The following is a 19,280-nucleotide window of genomic DNA, read 5'->3' on the forward strand; positions in this document are numbered from 1 at the left end:
GAAACATAAAAAAGGGGTAGGAGGAATGAGGGAAAGAGGAAGGACAAAAAGAAGAAATGAAGGAAAGGGGAAGCCTTGGAGGAGGAAGAAAAATAAGATTCTTCCCTTATGACTTTTTTCAATGCTCTGTCCCATACATCAGCCTGTGGGAGAGCCTAGAAGAGTGTCTACCACAAAGCAGGAGTAAGCAATTACTAAGTGAATTAACATGTTGTTTGCTCCTGGGAAACCAACTTCCACATTTAAGAGGATGTGTGTAGAACTACTGCTTCCAAACTGTGGAGTTTGCCCTTGTCTCAGTTCCTTAGCAAGAAGGTTGAGCAGTAGTCCTGTAGAAGATACTGAGTGTCACACTGACCATGCACAATAGTTTTTTTTTTTTTTTTAATTTGGGTGGTAGAGGAAGGAAGAAAAGACATTAGCAATTTTTTTCACTAATGAAATGGTTGTACTTATTTATTTTACATATAGAATTAAATCCAAAGTGAATATTTGCTACTTCAGGTTGTACAATGTGTTTCTTTGGAGTTAATACTTTGACCATATAGTTATTGATGCTGAGAATATTGCTTTCTATAAATACATAGCACAAAATGGCATAAGTATGTTTTGGACTATTTGAGAAATTGTTGGAAATTCTGTTCTAACCTCAAAGCCAGAGTCATTTTTTTTGTATAAAATGAAACTGAACTCAGAAATGGAATCAAGAATTATAAAAAACAAGCCCCCCAAAAGCAAAGTCAAAACCCCAAAATAACCAAGTATTCTGACATGACACAATATAAAGATATGTTAACTTAATACCTGGTGAGGAAAGACTAGAAAAATGCTTCTTTTCCTGTAGCTAAACCATTATGCTCTGTCAGAGCAGAAAACTTTATATGTACAGTGAAAACATTGTGATTCAAGGCAAACAGTAATCTTGGATCTGAGCTGAGGTATTTTAGGCACTGTTTGTTGGTGCCATGTGATGCGATGGCTTGTGGCATTAACAAAATTTTAAACCAGCCATTCCTGAAGATACAATGGCTTTAGGTAGATAAGGTTTTCAAGGAATCCATGGACCATGGTGTTGTTTCTAGAGTTACACCAAGTGCTCAAAACAGCAGAGTATTAGAAAGGATATGTGATAGGTAGGGTTTTAGCTGGGGGTGGGTGGTAGGGCAGGAGGGGAGGGAGAGGGAACTGGGATTGACATGTAAAACAATCTTGTTTCTAATTCAAATAAAAAATGACAAAAAAAGAGTCTGTGAGAGGCAGTGGTGGTGCATGCCTTTAATCCCAGCACTTGGGAGACAGAGGCAAGTGGATCTCTGTGAGTTCAAGATCAGCCTGGTCTACAAAAGCTAGTTCCAGGACAGCCTCCAAAGCCACAGAGAAACCATGTCTCAAAAAAAAAAAAAAAAAAAAAAAAAAAAAAAGAGTCTGTGAGAGCTAACAGTAAAAATGCCAAGTCTCAGCTCAAGCCAGAACTGCTGGAAGACATTTTATCACATGCTTAGTACTAAGGACCCTTGGAAGTGGGTCTGGTCATACGGTGGTCCTGCCTAGAGCCTTGATAGCTTCTCAGGGTAGTTCTCCCATATAGTTAATCCTAACACAAACATTCTGCACTTATTCTCAAATCAAATAAACATTACCTCTTGCCTAATGTATACAATGGATACCTATGCCTCTTGAAACACATCAATCCAAAAAAGGGAATAGAATTGATTAAATTATCCAGAATGCTTTATAATGTATTATCAGTAGAGCTACACAATTGATATGTTTTGTGTATTTTAGAAGTGATTTAGTCATCTTCCTAGCAAAATGACCTGATTATTTAAAAATGTTGCAGTATTTCAATAATACTGGAATTAGTGTCATTAATCACATGATTTTAAATGAACATTTTGCTTGTTTCCTAATGAGGTCTCTAAAAATAGACACTGTACTGAAAATTCTGCATTTCTACATACAGGAAAGTGTTTCTGATCTGGATGGTTTAGGAATAATTTAGAAATTAACATTAAAAACTGATTATTCTGTGAATTGGGAAATGTTTTAGAAACCTTTTTCAAACAATTACTCTGGAACATCTAATATATCATGAGCTAGCCCTGTTTCTTTATTGACACGTTTTGTTTTCTATTGTCTCTCATTTAAAGTTGACTACATCACTTATGAGTTGTGTGGTTTGGATATGACCAACAGGTGACTGTTGATCCTATTTCCCTCTTCTTGGATAGGTCTTAAGTCCCATTAGATAGCTATTGGTTACTGCCAATGTATAATTGCCATTATTGCACCTTTGAGAATAAGTGCTCTTACTGGTTGTTGTGGTTCATAGACTTTACAGCTGGGTGGGACAATTGATGTTTTGTGTCATTGGCTGCGTACTTAGCACTATCCTGGATTATGAAAGGTAGTCTCCAGGGAGGTGGCTTTCTGGTCAGATCCAGTTTGGATCCTCAAAGTTCTGTGTCCTATGTGTGTAGTATCATCAGCATCCAGGGCTTACCTTCAACCTCTGGGAGACAACCAAGGGCAAAATTGGATTGATCAACCACTCAAAAGAGGGTATCTTATGAGTGGTATTAGGTTTTTTTATTAGACAGTCTAAGGCTATTGAAGAGCATTTTCAGTCCAAATTGCTTAACTCCATTTAAACTGTACATCTATCTGTGTACACATATAATTATATGCACTGTATGTAATGTGGGAAAAATAAAATGTAGTATGACTCTTTATGGCTTTTCTAAACATCTTCATTGTGTTTTTTTTCTTCCTCCCTCCCACTCCTTCTCTATTGACAATCTTATCCCAAGCAAGTCCCCCTTTGTTTTCCCCATTTTTTCCCCTTTACATCATGTATATCCTGCTATTTCAAGTCTATGGTGCTTTTACTCCCTTCCTTCATGGTACCATTTTTTATTTTTTTCTTTTTTCAATTAAAAACAAACTTGTTTTACATGCCAGTCCTAGTTCCCTTCTTCTCCCCTCCTCCCTTGCCCTCCACCAATCCCCATCCCATCCCCTTTTTGCTCCCCAGGGAGGGTGAGGCCTTCCATGGGGATCTTCAAAGTCTGTCATATCATTTGGAGCAGGGCCTAGGCCCTCCCCCATGAGTCTAGGCTGAGAGAATATTCCAAAGTCCATTCATGTACTAGGGATAAATACTGATCCACCATGGTACCCTTTTGATATATGAATTTCTTTGGTTTCTCCAGATTATAAAACTGACATGTGACACTATGAAGCCAGGAACCACAGAAGAGAAAAACATGCAGTATTTGTCTTTCTGAGTCTGGGTTACCTCATTCAATTAAAAATATTTTCTAGTGCACTCCTTTAATCCCAGCTCTAGGGAGGTAGAAGCAGGAGATCTCTGTGAGTTCAAGACCAGCCTGGTCCAGGACAGCCTCCAAAGCCACAGAGAAACGCTGTCTCGAACACACCCCCCAAAATAACCCAAAATATTTTCTAGTTCTATCACCTGCCATTCAGACTGAGCTGAGATTAAATATGAAGCCATTTTAATTTGCACTTCTTTGATTTCTAAGTATAAACACTTTTTTTTTAGATATTCCTTAGCCATTTTTACTTTTTTTTCTGAGAACTCTCTGTTCATAATCCATTATTTGACTCTGATTTTTGAGGTTTTTGTATATTCTGGATATTAGCCCTACTGTCAAATGTATAACTAGCAAAGATTCTATGGGTTTTCTATTCACTCAGTTGATTATTTCTTTAGATGTGATGAAACATTTGTTTTAACTGTGATGGTTTCAATGAATCTAGAAATTCTTCCATGTCTCTAAGTCCAAACTTAATGAGGCATGGATTTTAAATATATTCCTGTATAATATTCTGAATTTCTTTGGTCTCTGTTGTTTCCCTTTTTATTTCTGAATATGTTAATTTGGATCATCTCTTTCTTTCTTTTAGTTAATTGGACCAAGCATCTTCTTTACTTTCTTAAAGAACCTGTTCTTAGAACCATTAATTCTTGAATATTTTATATGTTTCTATTTCTTTATTTCTGCTCTGATTTTTACTTCTTGATGTGGAGACTTAGGTTTGGTTTGCTGTTTTTCCTGATTCTTGAATTGTATTGTTATTTATTTTTTATCTTTCTTATTTTTTTTTTTTGTCAGCTTTTGGAGCTATATATTTCCATCCTAGGGTTTCTTTTAATGTGCCCCAGAGGTTTTATTGTGTTGTGTTTTCATTTCATTTAGAAACAGGATTTTTTTTTTTTATTTTATTAGTTCAAATTAGGAACAAGCTTGCTTCAGATGTCAATCCCTTCTCCCTCTCCATCCCCTCCCCCACAACATCCCACCTGCCCCTAGCCATCCCCCCTCCACTCCCCAGGCAGGGGAAGGCCCTCAAAAGGGGCTCCCCAAAGTCTACCACAGCATCCTGGGCCAGGCCTAGGCCCTACCCCATGGAGACAGGAATTTTATTTTTACTTTATTTTTGATTTCTTTTTTGACCCATTCATCATCCAAAAATGGGATGGACAAGTTTATGGACTTACTAGAGGTTTGTTTGCTGTCTTCTTTAAGTTTTATTGCATTGTGGTCACATGGCTCATATAGGATAGAGAGAGTTATTTCAAATTTTCTGAATTTTTAAAGATTTGTTTTGTGTCCCAGAATGTAGTCTGTAGAAACTTCCATGGCCTGATGAACAGAATATATATTCATTGGTGTTTGGGTGGAACATTCTGTAGATATCTGCTAAGTCCATTTGATGTATATCATTTAATTCTAATGTTTCTCAGTTTATTTTTTGTTCAGAGAAGGTGTGATATTAAAATCACCTACTGTTAATGGTTTGATGTTAATCTGTGCTTGAATTCCAGTAGTAAGTTTTTCTTTTTAATGTGTTCACCAGAGTTTGGTTCATACATATTTAGATTACAGTGTCTTCTTTATTAATTGTTCCCTTTAGGAGAATGAAGCGTCCTTGTTTATCTGCTTTGATGTGTTTTAGTTTGAAGTCTATTCTGTCAGATATTAGGAGAGCAGCACCTGTTTGTTTCCTGGTCCCATTTTATTGGAATGCTTTTCTCCATCTGTTTACTTTAAGGCAAGGACTATCTTTAGGGCTGAGTTTCTTGGAGACAACAGAAGGATGATTTTCTTCTTCTAATCTATTCAAACTGCCATTGTCTTTTGATTCTTTTGATTAAAGAGTTAGGGCCATTAATATTTGAAGTTATTATTGAAAGATTTGTGTTAATTGTAGTCATTTTGTTTGTTTTTTGTTGTTTTTAGTCATATTTTGTATTTTAGTAATTAGAGGAGTTTCTACAGTCTCTTGGTTATGCTTGCTTCTTTCTTCAATCCAAAGTATTTCTTCCTATGTTTTATTTAGAGTTGATGCGGTGGACATGAATTGCCTTAGCCCATTGGGATCATGGAAAGCTCTTCATTTTCCTTCAACTCTGGGACATAGTTATTTTCTGGGAACAGTAATCTTGGTTGGCAGTTATGGTTTTTAGAATTTGGAATACATTGGTTCAAGTTCTTCTGGATTTCAAAATTTCTATTGAGGAGTTAGCTGTTTTTTATTGAGGAGTTCTAGTGTTTTCCTTATGTGTCACTTGGGATTTTTCTTTTGCAACTTTGAAGAATATTTCTTTTTCTTATGTAAATGATATAATTATTATTTACCATAGGGTCTTTTCTGTTCTCATCTAGTTATTGGAGTTCTGTTTGCTGGTCTTATCAAGTTGGGGGTCTGTGTGTAGGTTTTGTCTAGTTGGGGTTCTGTGTGATTCTCATATTTCTATAAATATGCTTTTCCTTAGTTTATGGAAGCTTTCCTCTATGATCTTGCTGAAGATCTGGTCTTTGCCATTGACCTGTGATTTTTCTCTCTCATCTATGTCTATAGTTTGAAGATTTTGTCTCCTGATGGTATTCCACATTTCCAACATGTTTCTCTTCTGTACCTTAAAAAGTAAAAATCTCTGCTTTCTTGTTCTAGTTCCTCTACTTATCTTTAAGTCCTAATATTCTATCTTCAACTTGATCCATTCTATTTACAGAATCTCTTGATTTTTCTAGTTGAGTTATTTAGTTTTCAAACAACTTTATTTTAGCTTGAGTTCTCATCAATGTTTCTATCTCTTCATTGAATTCAGTTATTTCATTCAGCCTTATGCTTTCATTTTCTTTCATATTTCTCAGGTAATTATTCACTTTGAATTCATTCTTTTTAGTTTTACTGAGCTGTTTGTGCCTTTCTTAAATTCACTGAATTCTTTGAATTCTTTCAGTGTCTGTATCCTTGGGTTCATCTATGTAATTCTCATTGGAGAACATTTCTAGTAGGACTGGTAGATTTCAGGGAAGGGTACACAGTGTCTTGATCCTTTGTAATATTTTTATATGAGATCTGGTCATGTGATCTTTTATTATTGGCTGTGTATCCAATGTGGACCTAGTAGGCTGGGCTGGTGCCACCTGAACTGAAACTGGAGGTTAGGAAAGGTGTAGATTGGGCTCATCAGGGTAGGTCACATTCTGTTTGAGAGTTCAGGTGTAGGCCTGATAATTGAGTAATGTAGAGTCAGGGTAGGATCAGGCAGACTTGCCAAGCTTGGCCAGTGCACAGGATGTGTGGGTCTCTCTGAGCCTTGAGGATGGAGATGGCACAAACTGCTCCATGGTGATCAGAGTTGGGAGGAGTTGTGAAGGGGAAGACAGATAGGTTACATGTGTCTTCATGCTTGGTGGCCTGACCTGGTGGGTATGGGGTCTGATGAGTTACAAGAGGAGGGAGAGAGTCCAGAGAAGGTCAAGATTCCTGGCAAGCAGCTATGGACAGAATGGAGTTGGGTGGAGTACTTCATTTGTAGACCTGGTTATCAACAGTAGAATTATGTCCATTTTATTTAAAGGACTGCCAGTTGATATTTTTAAAGCTATAAACATCATTTCCTTGCCCATTTTCCTGCAGCTTACTTTGCCAACCATTGAGCATGAACCTAACTGCAGACTTTGCTGATTTGGCTAAAATGTTTACTCCATTCAGTACATGTTAATTTTTATTTCTGACAGAATAAGTATATGGACATAACTCTCCATGACATCAGACTCTTGGAACAAGGATCCATTATAAACTTAATTCCTCATTATGTTTATGTGATATATATATATCACCTAATATTTATGAAACTACATTAATTAAATGAGATATTTGCTTTTTTAATTTTATGCACTTCCATTTTTATAAACATGGAATTCTAATAATGTATCCATCCATCTATCTATCTATCTATCTATCTATCTATCTATCTATAATTTATCTATCTGTGTATCTAATATCTCTCTTTCTCTCTCTCTCTCTCTCTCTCTCTCTCTCTCTCTCTCTCTCTCTGTGTGTGTGTGTGGGTGTGTGAGTGTGTGTGTGAGTAATGTAGTCATTTAATGTTAATTATTACAAGCACACTTGTCCACTGCCTGAATAGAATTGTTTGGGGTATTATTTAGATTAAGGTAGAAATTTCCTTGAAAGCAAGAGTACATAATCTTAAAACAAATTTTCTTCATTTTCACTACTAACATATACTTATTCAATTATTGCATAAGAGGAAATCTGTTCAAATTTTAATTACTATTTTGTTTTCTAAATTGATATCAAACAAATATTGATTTGAAATAATCATAAAGACAACTGAGTCACCATTTGGTTTCTGGTGTGTGACTCTTTCATTAGTAGTTAAGTCATGAAGTTGGAAGATGAAATAGCACAAACTTTCTTTGAAATAAATTATATTGTTCTTTAATTTTCCCTCTTTCAATAATAAAAAGCTTTTAAAATGTCATTTTAAAAGCTGTGAGCAAATTTCAGAGACAACATAAAAATGCTGTGTAAAGTTTTGTATTTTGAGGTATTTTACTTTGCTTCAAATGCAGGACTAAAGTTTTACATTTATATTTAACTTTTAAAAATTATAAAATTTTAATATTTTTAATGCATTGCGAATATATAAAATAAACACTGTATCTGTCTTCAGTTACTCACGGAAACCTTGGGAAATAAGTTCATAAATTCTCCAAATGTTTATGAAACGCATATTATGTATTAATTACTGTGTCTCATTCTTGGTACACATCAATGAGTTGTACAGATTGCCTTGGTGAGGATTTATTCAAGGGGTGGAATATAAATGCATGGAATGAATAAGCAATGACAGAGAATCTCACAAAGTGTAAGTGAAACACTAAATCAACCTAACCAAGATAAATGAGGACCATTGGGTTTAGTGTTACAATATTTAAATGAGTGAGTTAGTGAAGACTCCTTTAGAGGTGGTGATTGAAAAATACTGAAAGATATAGCAGTTAGCTATGTTGATGTCCAGGCAAGAAAATATCAGAAAAAGGGTACAACAGGTGTAAGGACCTAAATGAGGTCTAAATTGAACCCCGCCCGTCACAGGAAGTAGTTGTTATGACTAGGATGAGGTGAAAGAGAAGAATTTCTGGAAATGAGTGAGGTGAGGGGACCCACTCATGCCAACCCTCTAACCATTGTGTGGATATTTAACTTTTGGTGGTATTAGAACCCTCACTGGCTTCTTTCAGGCTTTGATAAAAGCCCACTTAGCACTTTACTGTAGGCATACAAGGGGAGAAATGGAGACTGTCACTCAGGATACTGCAGCAGTCCTGGCTAGTGACGATCTGTGGTCCAGGAGCAAGGATGGAAAGAGTGAGCAAGAGGGTTTGAAATCTATTTGAAAGTCATGTGGGTGATTTCCTGACAGATTGGACATGAAAATGAAAGGAAAAAGGAATGGGTTTCCTGAGCTTTTGGTTTGATTTTTTGCCTGTAAATTTTCATTAGCCAGGAATAAAGATGCCTGAAAGAGCACATGCTTTTTTTTTGTACACTCATAATTTATTTCACAGCAAGGGAGACCTAAGAGTGTGGATGAACCTCCCTCTTTTGATGCCCAGTATCACTTTACAATGGCAGACACAGAAGCACAGCTTCTTAATGACATGTTGAACATTTCAGAGCTCATGCCTGATGGGTTGGCATTAACAGATGTTCAAAAAGAGCAAATCTATCATAAATAAGTTATCCCCAATAGTAATTCCTTTGAGCACATGCTTTTAAGTGATGCTGAGAAACTCAAAATAGAGGATCTTATACTGATGATACTTATTCAAATAAAATCTCCAAGGACACCAGCATCTGCTCTGAAAGCACCTCTTTAGAAAACAGTGTATGAATATGCACCACATATTTATGGGAAGTACCACTAATGTAACTAAATTAATGAACGATCACACAGTAAATAGTATTCAGTGAATGACAGCACTAGCCTAGGTGTGACATATGGTGGCAACAGAATTATTTTTGGAAGCTTATAAAGCAAATAATAATCTACATTCTACAAAACTAACTTGACTGAATGACACATTCAAAATTCTCAGTTAAGAGTCAAACTCATGCTTAAAATATATAATCTCCTCCAGAAACCTTATCCATAATCTCATAACAGAAATTGTGTATTTTATACCTAATAGGCAATCATTTGTTTAAAACATACTTTCTTTTTTTTTTTTTTAAATCTGCAGATTATAATACCAGTGAACAAAAACAAGCCTGCAAGAAGCATGAACTCTATGTGAGTTTCCGCGATCTGGGATGGCAGGTAAGATTGCCGAATTTAAGTGTTTCTTTTCTGTTTTATCTCAAATCCTTAGCAAGTCATAGTCTTTGTTAGCAATTGTTCCAATATAATAACCATTTTTGAAGACTATTCAGCCTGTGGTTCACACACATCATTTTCATTTCCTTACTATTATTTCCTTATTGGAATATAATGAGTTAGTTTCGTTTAACAACCATCTAGGGAAATACAACATTCTTAAAGTCAACATTTAAGAAAGGATAAAAACAGTACTGTCCTTTAAATATCCCGTTTGTTTTGCATGAGTCAGAGTCTCATTATGCAGCCCAAGATGTCTTTGAGCTCCCCTTCTGCTTCAGCATCCCATGAACTGGGATTATAGGCACGTATTACCATGCTCTGCCATATATAATAAGCATCTATTAATTTATTCTTGTGTACACATGCATGCACATGTCTGTGAGCATGTGTGCAGGCCAGAAGAGACAGACTATCCTGTGTCCTGCCCTATTACTTCACACCTTACTCTTTGAAATAGTTATCTCTCACTGAATCTGGGGCTCATTGTATTTGGGGATATGCTGGTGGCCAGTAAAGGCCAGTGCTTGTAAGGTCTCTCCTACTCCAATGTAGAAAATCCTGTGATTATAAGCAAGCATGACAGACATGCCCTCTATCTCCCAGATTTTTACCAGGGTGCTGATTATCCAAACTCATGTCCTCAGGCTTGCCCAGACAGCACTTACCCACTGAGTCAACTCCACAGCACCTCCAGATGTTTTAATTTTATGAAGATAAAAGATTTGTTTGGATTAGTATAAACACTTAAATTAGCTCCATTAGGATCACACTGCAGTGTAGAAAGTAAAAATTCCCACTATAAAGTTGAAATGATAAGGCAGGTTTGCCCAAAATATTTTTTTCACATAAAACTCAAATTATTATTGCTTTTTGATAAGTTTCACACATGAGATAGGAATGAAAATTAGAAAAAATAATTTTTGATGGCTCTAAGAACAATTTAATATGAAGCTTTCAGATTTCTTTTGGTATTCTATTATAAGAAATTCTTAGTATGTGAGCTACTTTCATAGTATTTTGATCACAAAATTGAAGTAATGATATAAACTAATACTAAGATGGAAATGTATAATCGTATTTATTGATTTTAGTTTTTGAATTTTTAACATTTTATTAGTTATTTGAAAATTTCATCTAACATATTTTGATCATATTCACTCTCCTTCATCAACTCTTCCCAGATTCATTCCCCATTCCTTACCCATCCAACTTTGTGTCCCCCCCCAAAAAAAATTGAGACCAATTTGTGGTGCTCAAATATTCTTGTATGTGTGCCTTTCAGTGGAGCATGGTCAATTTACCAGGGGCTTCACACTTAGAGAAAACTGTCTCTTCCTCTCCTGACAGCTATCAATTGCCAATAGCCACTTGTTTAGGGCTGGGATCATATGTGTAATTCCCATCTCCATGGTGGCATTTCGTCTTGCTTTGGGTCTTATGCATGCTGTCATAACTATCACAATTTGCATATTGACCATACTGTGTCCAGAAGACACTGCTTCCTTGTAGTCATCCACAGCCTCCAGCTGTTAATATTTTTCTGCTCCTACTCCCACAATGCTCCCTGAGCCTTGGGGGTGGGGTGGCTGTAATACATATATATGTTCCATTTAGGTTGGATCATTCCACAGTCTTTCATTCTCTGTACCTTGTCTAGCATGGATCTCGGTGTTAATCATTATCTACTGCACCTGAAGGAGGAAGCTGCTCTTCATGTTTTCTGTACACACGGTCAACATCTGTCCTTATTCCAGGGAAGGCCTTGTCATTCCCATGAGTCTGAGGCACTGTGGTCTTTGACAAGGCCATGCTCATGTTATTAATACACCTTCAGTCCAGACTTCATCTGCTCTAAATGTACCCCCATTTCTTGTTACTTAGATGTTCAGGGTGTCTCCACTTTTAATCCCAAGGTGGTTTGTTGCAATGTTCAATGTCAGACTGTAAGGATGACAAAAGGAAGAACAAATAGCTACTATGTCTATGTCCAATGCAAAGAACAAGGAAAGTTTTTAACAAGTTAAAGTGATTGGAGCCTTGAAGCTTGGAGATTGGGTGAATGCCAAAACATTGTATTATTACCTCTGTGGAGTCATTAGTGGCCCACTAAATGACATTAGTGCCACTAACATTGTGTGTTTGAGCAGTGTCTAACAAGTAATGTCTTCAGGGGGCATGGCCAGGGACTCCTTTAACACTATGTGCACTACAGTTTTTCAGTGTGGGTGGGTGATGAAAGCTCTTGTATTCTGTGGAGGACTCAAATTCTATGAGGTTTTTTTTTTTGTTGTTGTTGGTTTTTTTTGTTTGTTTTTTTGTATTTCACATGGATATATTCCATAGCAGGGTGGCTCTCCAGGTTTTCTTAAGAGGAATTCCCTAAGGGAAAACACATTTGAGTAAACACATTTGAGAAAGTCATAAAGTCATAGCCCATTCTGAATAGTTGAATGGAGCCCACCGGGACTTCAGGTAGTTAGCGGAGTGCCCTCCAAAATTGAGGGAGTCACTAATATAAACAGATACAGAAGGATGTGATGAAGCTGTGGATGGATACATAGATCCAGTGGGCTTCTCCTTGGACTGGTCTTATCTGCATGGGCATAGTCATTAGATATATCAGAAATATAACTGCTGGCTTATTTCCCAACACCAGCCCTCATGCTCATTCCTCTGACATTTGGTTTTGAATCTGTGGATCAGGACACCAAAACACAGAAGAGCAGTTAAAACCATCAGTATCTTCCTCTGAAATCTCTTACCCTAAACAAAGTTCACCTCCCCTTAAAGCTTACTGTAACCCAGACCCCAGGTGCAATTCCACCACAGGTTGGGAGACTGAGGCCTCATAGTTCCTTTCTCAGTATGAGTATCTGGACATGTCTCCTGAACACAGTGTAAACAGGGATGCAGTTGTAATGCTTTTACCTTATTTCTGTGGTTCCTCAAAACTCCCTCAAAGCACAAACATATAACTGTCTCTCTCTCTAGCCTGCTCACCACATGGCTTACACCGGATTTACAGAAATGCTCTCCCCTACCTTTCTTTGCACTCTTGCACTTGCCATTGTAGTTTTCCCTTGCTTGATGGATGTGAGTTTCCTTCAGTCAAGGATCCACATTGGATACCACTTGTGTTGGCCTGCGGGGCTTTAGTATTGACCTGACTAGGGTGACTGGGAATTAGGAAATGACAGTCAGAAAAGTTATGATCAGATGGGTCATGTGCTCTGATGGAGATGCACCAGAAGCAGCCAGGAAACTCAGAGCTTATTGTATACAGATGAAGAAGGCAGAGGCGGGCTAATCTTGATAGGGCATCTCTGGAGGGAGGCAGTGACATCTGCAGTCCACCAGGCGGAGGAAGCTGGGGCTGATATTTTCTGCACATGTTGTCAACATTTATGCTGCAACCGGGGGAAGGCCTTGCCATTCCTCTGAGCCTGGCCCAGGGAAAGCCTTGCCACTTCCGTGTGTCTGACGCACTGGGGTCCTTGACATGGCCATGCTCATGTCAATTACACAGATTCACCCAGGACTTCATACACTCCCCATCTTTTCTGGTTCACTTGAATACTCCAGAGTTAATCATTTCCAGTTTATACAATGTTTCGGATGCTATTTTTTGTGATTATAGTTTTATTCTCAAATGCAGAATGATTAATGAATATTCTGCATTGTGTATAGTAACCTCTTGGGAGAAGCTGGAAATGATCAGTTCTTGTGAAAATATTCATACTTTTGTTGTAAATTTCAATTAAAAATTAAAGGAAGTAAGAGAATCTAGACCTTTAGAATATTTGCTCAACCAAGAAAGGAAACTTATTCAGGGAGAATATCTTTTTCTACTCCTTAAGAATTATCTGTTTTTTGCTGTCCCTTATCTGACATTGGTTTTCTTGACTTTGTATATTTCAGGATTGGATCATAGCACCAGAAGGGTATGCTGCATTTTATTGTGATGGAGAATGTTCTTTCCCACTTAATGCTCACATGAATGCCACCAACCATGCTATAGTCCAGACTCTGGTAGGTTCTATGTTTATGGGGTAGAAATGGGTTATAATACAAACACAGTATAGAGTTGCTTTAAAGAAAATTTAGTTGTCAACCTCAAATTCTTAAATTCCTTTGTAACTTGTAGCCAGAGGTAAAAATTGTGGCCATAATAAGAAATTCAGATTGGTTTAAATCAATAACCCTTGTCTCAGAACTGGGACAAACTCAGCTGGAAAAACTAAAGTAATTAAATGAAGTTGCTACTCTGCATAGATTTCATCACTATACAGCAATTAACCAGATGAGTTTTAAACCAGCAATTCACTAATCATCTTTGCTGAAACATTGAATAACAGCTGCACTGAACCATATCTGAGAGCTTTTGACATAATTATTTCAAGCAAGTTCTTAATATGCATTGGTATTAAGTCATTGAATATAGTGTATAAATAGTAAAATAATTTATATTGAGTCTTCCTTCTCCTCAGTCGCTCTTTTTATTCTGTCATTTAAAAGAGAATCTTATCTTACATTTTGCTTCTTCCATACTTCCAGATATGTAACAATGATTCAATTTCTAGCAGCTTCGGCATATTCCTGTGCTTACGATAGTGAAATGTTGACTCATGGATCTGTGATTGTACTCCATGTAATGAACACAACCCAACCTCTCTTGAAATACTGATGTGTCAGAGGGTAGTCTCTGGAAGACAGCAGTCTTGTAGGAGGTACACTAGATTATGCCATAGAATTGCTATGGGTTAATATGAAAACCATGATTATGTATCTAGGAGTAAAAGTAGAGAATACAGTTGTGGAACCACAGAGCATTGATAGAAGTGGACTTGTTTTGCTGATAGCAGAATGACCGTATCATGTGAGGGAGGCTTATTTAGCAACCTCTGCTCCAAACTCTTAGATTTTGTATTTGACCTCCTAAGTTTACCTTTGCCCTTAATCCATTTAAACTTAAAAGCTGATGGTACTTAAAAGAGTAGCTAGTTTCTAAATAAGGGGAGATAAATATAATATGATTATAATGTAAAATATAAATACAAACAGACATAACAAGTATGTAGATGCTTGCCTGGTATCACTTTTGATTTAAAAGATACTGTAGACTCTCCTGGATTGTCGGAAGTGTTTGCCAATGGTGGGTAAGCATGGGTTTCATAAATTTTTTTTTCGAAATAAAATCAGGGAGAGGATAAGAAAGAAAGCAAATACAAGTTTTAATAGGAGGCCACATATAAAATGTTCTTTTCAGTTGGGTGGTTGTGGCACATGCTTTTAATTCCAACACTTAGGAGGCAGAGGCAGGTGGATCCCTGAGTTCTACAGTGAGTTCCAGGATAGCTAGGGCTACATGGAGAGACCCTGTCTTGAAAAATACAAATGTTCTTTTTATGAGATAGCCTGCTTTAATGATAGTATGTGAGGCATAAAGTAAATCTCCAGGGAGATTAAAGTCAGCTATGCCTCACCTCGTAAATACTTCTGAATATGTGTTAGTATTCTCGAGCAATGGGGAGCAGATAGGCTCTGCAAGGATACTTGCCTCAGACTTCTATTGGTAGATTGAGAAGTATACTGATTATTCCTCTTTTGAAGGAACAGTCATGATCCCTATGTATGTAGTGACAGAGAGGAACATCTACTGTTAGCTTATGTGCTGAATAGTTTCATGTCACCTTGACACAAGCTAGAGTCATTTTGGAAGAGGGAACCTCAATGAGAAAATATGCCCTGCCACCCCCCCCCACACCAGACTGGCCTGTGGCCAAGCATGGAGTACATTTTCTTGGCTAATGATTGATATAGGAGGTCTTAGGTCGTTGTGTATGGGTCTCCTCTGGGCTGGTGGTCCTGGGTGCTACTAAATATCAGGCTGAGCAAGCCATGAGTAAGACAATAAGCACCATTTCTTCATGGCCTCTGCATCAGCTCTTGCCTCCAGATTCCTGCTCTAACTTCCTTGGATGATGGACTACAAATTGTAAGATTTAATAAACCTGTTTCTCTTTAAGTTTGTCTGGTGTTTTTGCTCATGTTCAGGGATCCTCTATTATTTCAGCCAGAATACCATGAAGCCAAGACTCTAAGAGGCCATGTTTGCTTTTTTTTGTGGGTCCCTTAAGGCTCATCAGTGGGACTTCCCATAAACTCCTTTGGGGGAAGGGCCAGAGTAGGTGGGAACCATAATCTGGCTCTTAGCTCAACTATTATAACTTACAGGCAATCTGCCAGTCTGATCAAAATGAGTACCAAGCTTTTATTTAAGCACTTCACTTTTCCATACAGTCTTTTAAGTCTTTTAAGGGAATGGATATTCAATTTGCAAACTATCTGGGCCCCTTGCTTCAGCTTCAGCTTGCTTTTTGGCTGTTTTCTAAGGGTTGTATAGGGAAAGGAAAATAATGTGAAACTCCAGTCAGTCTGGTAAAAAAAAAAATTCTATGCAGAAGAGTTGAAATCGTTGCTCTAAAAGAAGTACTAGATTAAAAAAAAACTTTTATTCTTCTCTCACACATTATTACATCCTGACCACAGTTTCCCCTCTCTCCACTCCTGCCAGTCCCTTCCCCCACCTCCCATCTCCACACCAGATAAACTCCTCTTCTGTTTCCCTTTAAAAACAAGGCCTCCCAGGGAAATCCACCAAACATGGCCTAAGAAGATATAATAAAACTGGGCACAAACCTTCATATCATGGCTGGACATGTCAATCCAGTAGGAGAAAAAGGGTCTGGAGTGAAGGCAAAACAAGCCTAGATTTTATTTCATTGTTGTTTTTAGCTTATCTTTACCATGTAGGAGTAAGAGTTGGCACAATGTTTGTGATGCATTGTTTAGCTATCCTGTTACAATATCCTGCAGACTTAAGACTTTCTGTAGTCCAAGTGTGTCTGCACTGACTTAAGCACAGTTATTTTTGTAGAGGATACAGAAGATACCTGGCTTAAAGATACCTAGTTAAAGCAGGGCAGTGCTAAGTGTCATGTTCTCCCCTCCCCAGAAAAATTCCACTGAATATTCCATATAGAACTTATCTTATCTTATGGGCCGCATTTCAAGCCCCCAATACTCATTTAGAACTGTTTGATTCTTAGTGATTATCTATTGAGAATATATCCTGTTGGCCAGCCCCACCTCCAGTCATCTATTGTATATAAAGGATCAGATGGTAAATTTGTGTGTCAGGGAGTCATGACATAAACATCGTATTCTTAAAGCTGTTAATTAAGTGTTTACCCCATCTCTCCAAAAGCCACGTTTTCCTCTGTATTTCCCTTCTTTGCCAGGTACACCTGATGTTTCCTGACCATGTTCCCAAGCCTTGTTGTGCTCCAACCAAATTGAATGCCATCTCCGTTCTGTACTTTGATGACAGCTCCAACGTCATTTTGAAGAAATACCGAAATATGGTAGTGCGTTCCTGTGGCTGCCACTAGCGCTAAGGAATTGTGGTAATAACAAAACCTATCTGTATCATGTTTATGACTGCAATAAAAGCAGATAAATGGGGACTTTCTTAAAATCAGCCCTGGGTCATTTAATCTCTCTATGTGTAATATTATGTATATACACATTTTATTTATTTAAGAATATGTATTCTCTTTTGGATGCCTTATCAGTAAAATCTATTTTAAAGGTTCCTATATTATATAATGGATTCCTACTCTAACTTTTGATGGGGTGTGCTGAGTCCAGTTTAATTCTATGTCAACATTTTCCCCAATACTATTAAAAATAATTTCTGATATTAAGTAGAATTACTTTGACAGTTTAAAGTTTTTGAAGGGAAATGAATATATTTGGTTATATGGCACCAATGAAAACTAAAATAGAATATTCAGAAATAGTTTTAAAAACTAGCAACCTAAATTTAAAAGAAAAAACATTGCTTGGCTAAATGAAAATTTTCTTTTAGCACTTATGCTTCACTGTGTAAAGTAAAATGTTGAATTGGCTTTGAATAAATAAACAGTAGGCAGGGCACAGGAGCTGAAGGGCCACAGGATTGTTTTAGCTGTTCTCTTTAATGTAATTGGTGTAACCCTAGGAGCATGCTGCTTCTGGCTTCTGGCTTGCAGTTTTGTGTTATTTTTTGCAAGGTCAAAGCTTCAGAAATTCTCTTGGCACAGACTTGAGTCTATGTCCACAAGTTTCCAAATGGACACTCAAAAGCATGGTGCAACCTTACCTCAAATGAGTCATACCTGACCATTGTCTTGATCACTGATGCTGCAGTGTTTTATTCCCCTTGTTTAAAACTTAGTCCAGCATCAAGAAATATTTGCATGCACTCCATTTTCCTCCCTAGAGACAAGAGTTACTTCACGCATAAAATGCATTGGAACTGAAGATGCCAGCAGCATCGTTCTCATTTACTTGCCTTTAGAGTAGACTTTGCCAGTTGATGTGATGCAAGGGATTTTATTTAGGGTGAAGCCATTGAAATTAAACTGAAGGGGAAAAAAAAGTCTCAGAATGGCTTAGATGGAGTTGCCATTTTCAAACAGCTGAGAGCTATTCTTCGTGCTTTTTCGAATAAGCTCAGTGCAAACCTGATTTTACAAAAGGATTTTGAAAACCTTCCTCCAACCATGAATGAGTACAATAGGGAAGTTTCTGGAGCAGAGTAAAAGTGTGTGTGTATGTGTGCGCACATGCTCTTCTCTCTGATGTTAATTTATTTTATCTCTGTTGAAATGGTTACTGGTCTCTAAGGTCCTTTTTCAGCACACACTGACTTTTTGAGGAGTGGGGTCTTTAGGTTGATCACTTTCTGCTGCTGTTAGCTGCATGCTGAGGCTTGCAACAGTCAACTGGAAATATTCATAAGGCACGTTTCTTAATCACCATCTGTAACTTTCAAGCACAAGTCTATCATTAGGAATTTTCAAATGTGGTGGCTTGTTTGTAATTCAGATATTTTACAATGTTGTTTTAAAACACAGTTTACAATATAGAAAATATGGTATTGGCTATATTGGGGAATACATTAAGTAATATATTTTTAGTTAATAACTTAATAGTATACCATTGAATATAAGACTAGAGATTAAGAAATAGAAATCTATTATATTATTCTTTAAATGTGCTACTTGAATGTATGTTTACAGTTAAAATATATTAAACTTGTGATGCCAGCCTCTGTTTTTTTTTGTTTGTGAGTGTGTGAGTGTGTGTGCATGCATTCATGTGTATGTGTGCGTATGGGTGTGAATGTACATGTGTGTGTGTGTGTGTGTGTGTGTGTGTGTGTGTGTGTGTCATAGTTCTTTATTTAAAAAATATAAAATGTAAGTAATCCTATACTAAAGTACCAGATGTAGAATGCTGTTTTCATTATGTAGGTCTTTACTTGCTTTCAAATGATGACCCTTTTGTACCTTTCATAGCTAACTGACTATTGAGTGGACAAAGCACCAGCATATGAATTATAGCTTTAAAAAAATCTGTCCAAACAAAGAAATGTTAAAAATAGCAAAGATCATTAGAGTGGAAAATATCTTAACTTGTCCTTGTTCATTTTGAACAAGAAATAAGA

The 19,280-nt window shown here is 37.1% G+C and overlaps 1 protein-coding gene across 1 annotated transcript in view; it reads left to right on the forward strand.

Moving 5' to 3' along the window:
• Bmp5 (bone morphogenetic protein 5) overlaps positions 1-18,871 on the forward strand; it is a 124,753-nt gene extending 105,882 nt beyond the window's left edge. Inside the window, exons 5-7 of the mRNA XM_027411132.2 lie at positions 9,591-9,667; positions 13,646-13,756; positions 17,029-18,871. Coding sequence (XP_027266933.1) covers positions 9,591-9,667; positions 13,646-13,756; positions 17,029-17,178 — 338 coding nt within the window. The 3' untranslated portion in view covers positions 17,179-18,871. The remainder of the gene's footprint in view (positions 1-9,590; positions 9,668-13,645; positions 13,757-17,028) is intronic.
• Positions 18,872-19,280: the final 409 nt, after the last annotated feature.

This window comes from Cricetulus griseus, chromosome 4, assembly GCF_003668045.3.
Source record: "Cricetulus griseus strain 17A/GY chromosome 4, alternate assembly CriGri-PICRH-1.0, whole genome shotgun sequence".
Classification (NCBI taxonomy): domain Eukaryota; kingdom Metazoa; phylum Chordata; class Mammalia; order Rodentia; family Cricetidae; genus Cricetulus; species Cricetulus griseus.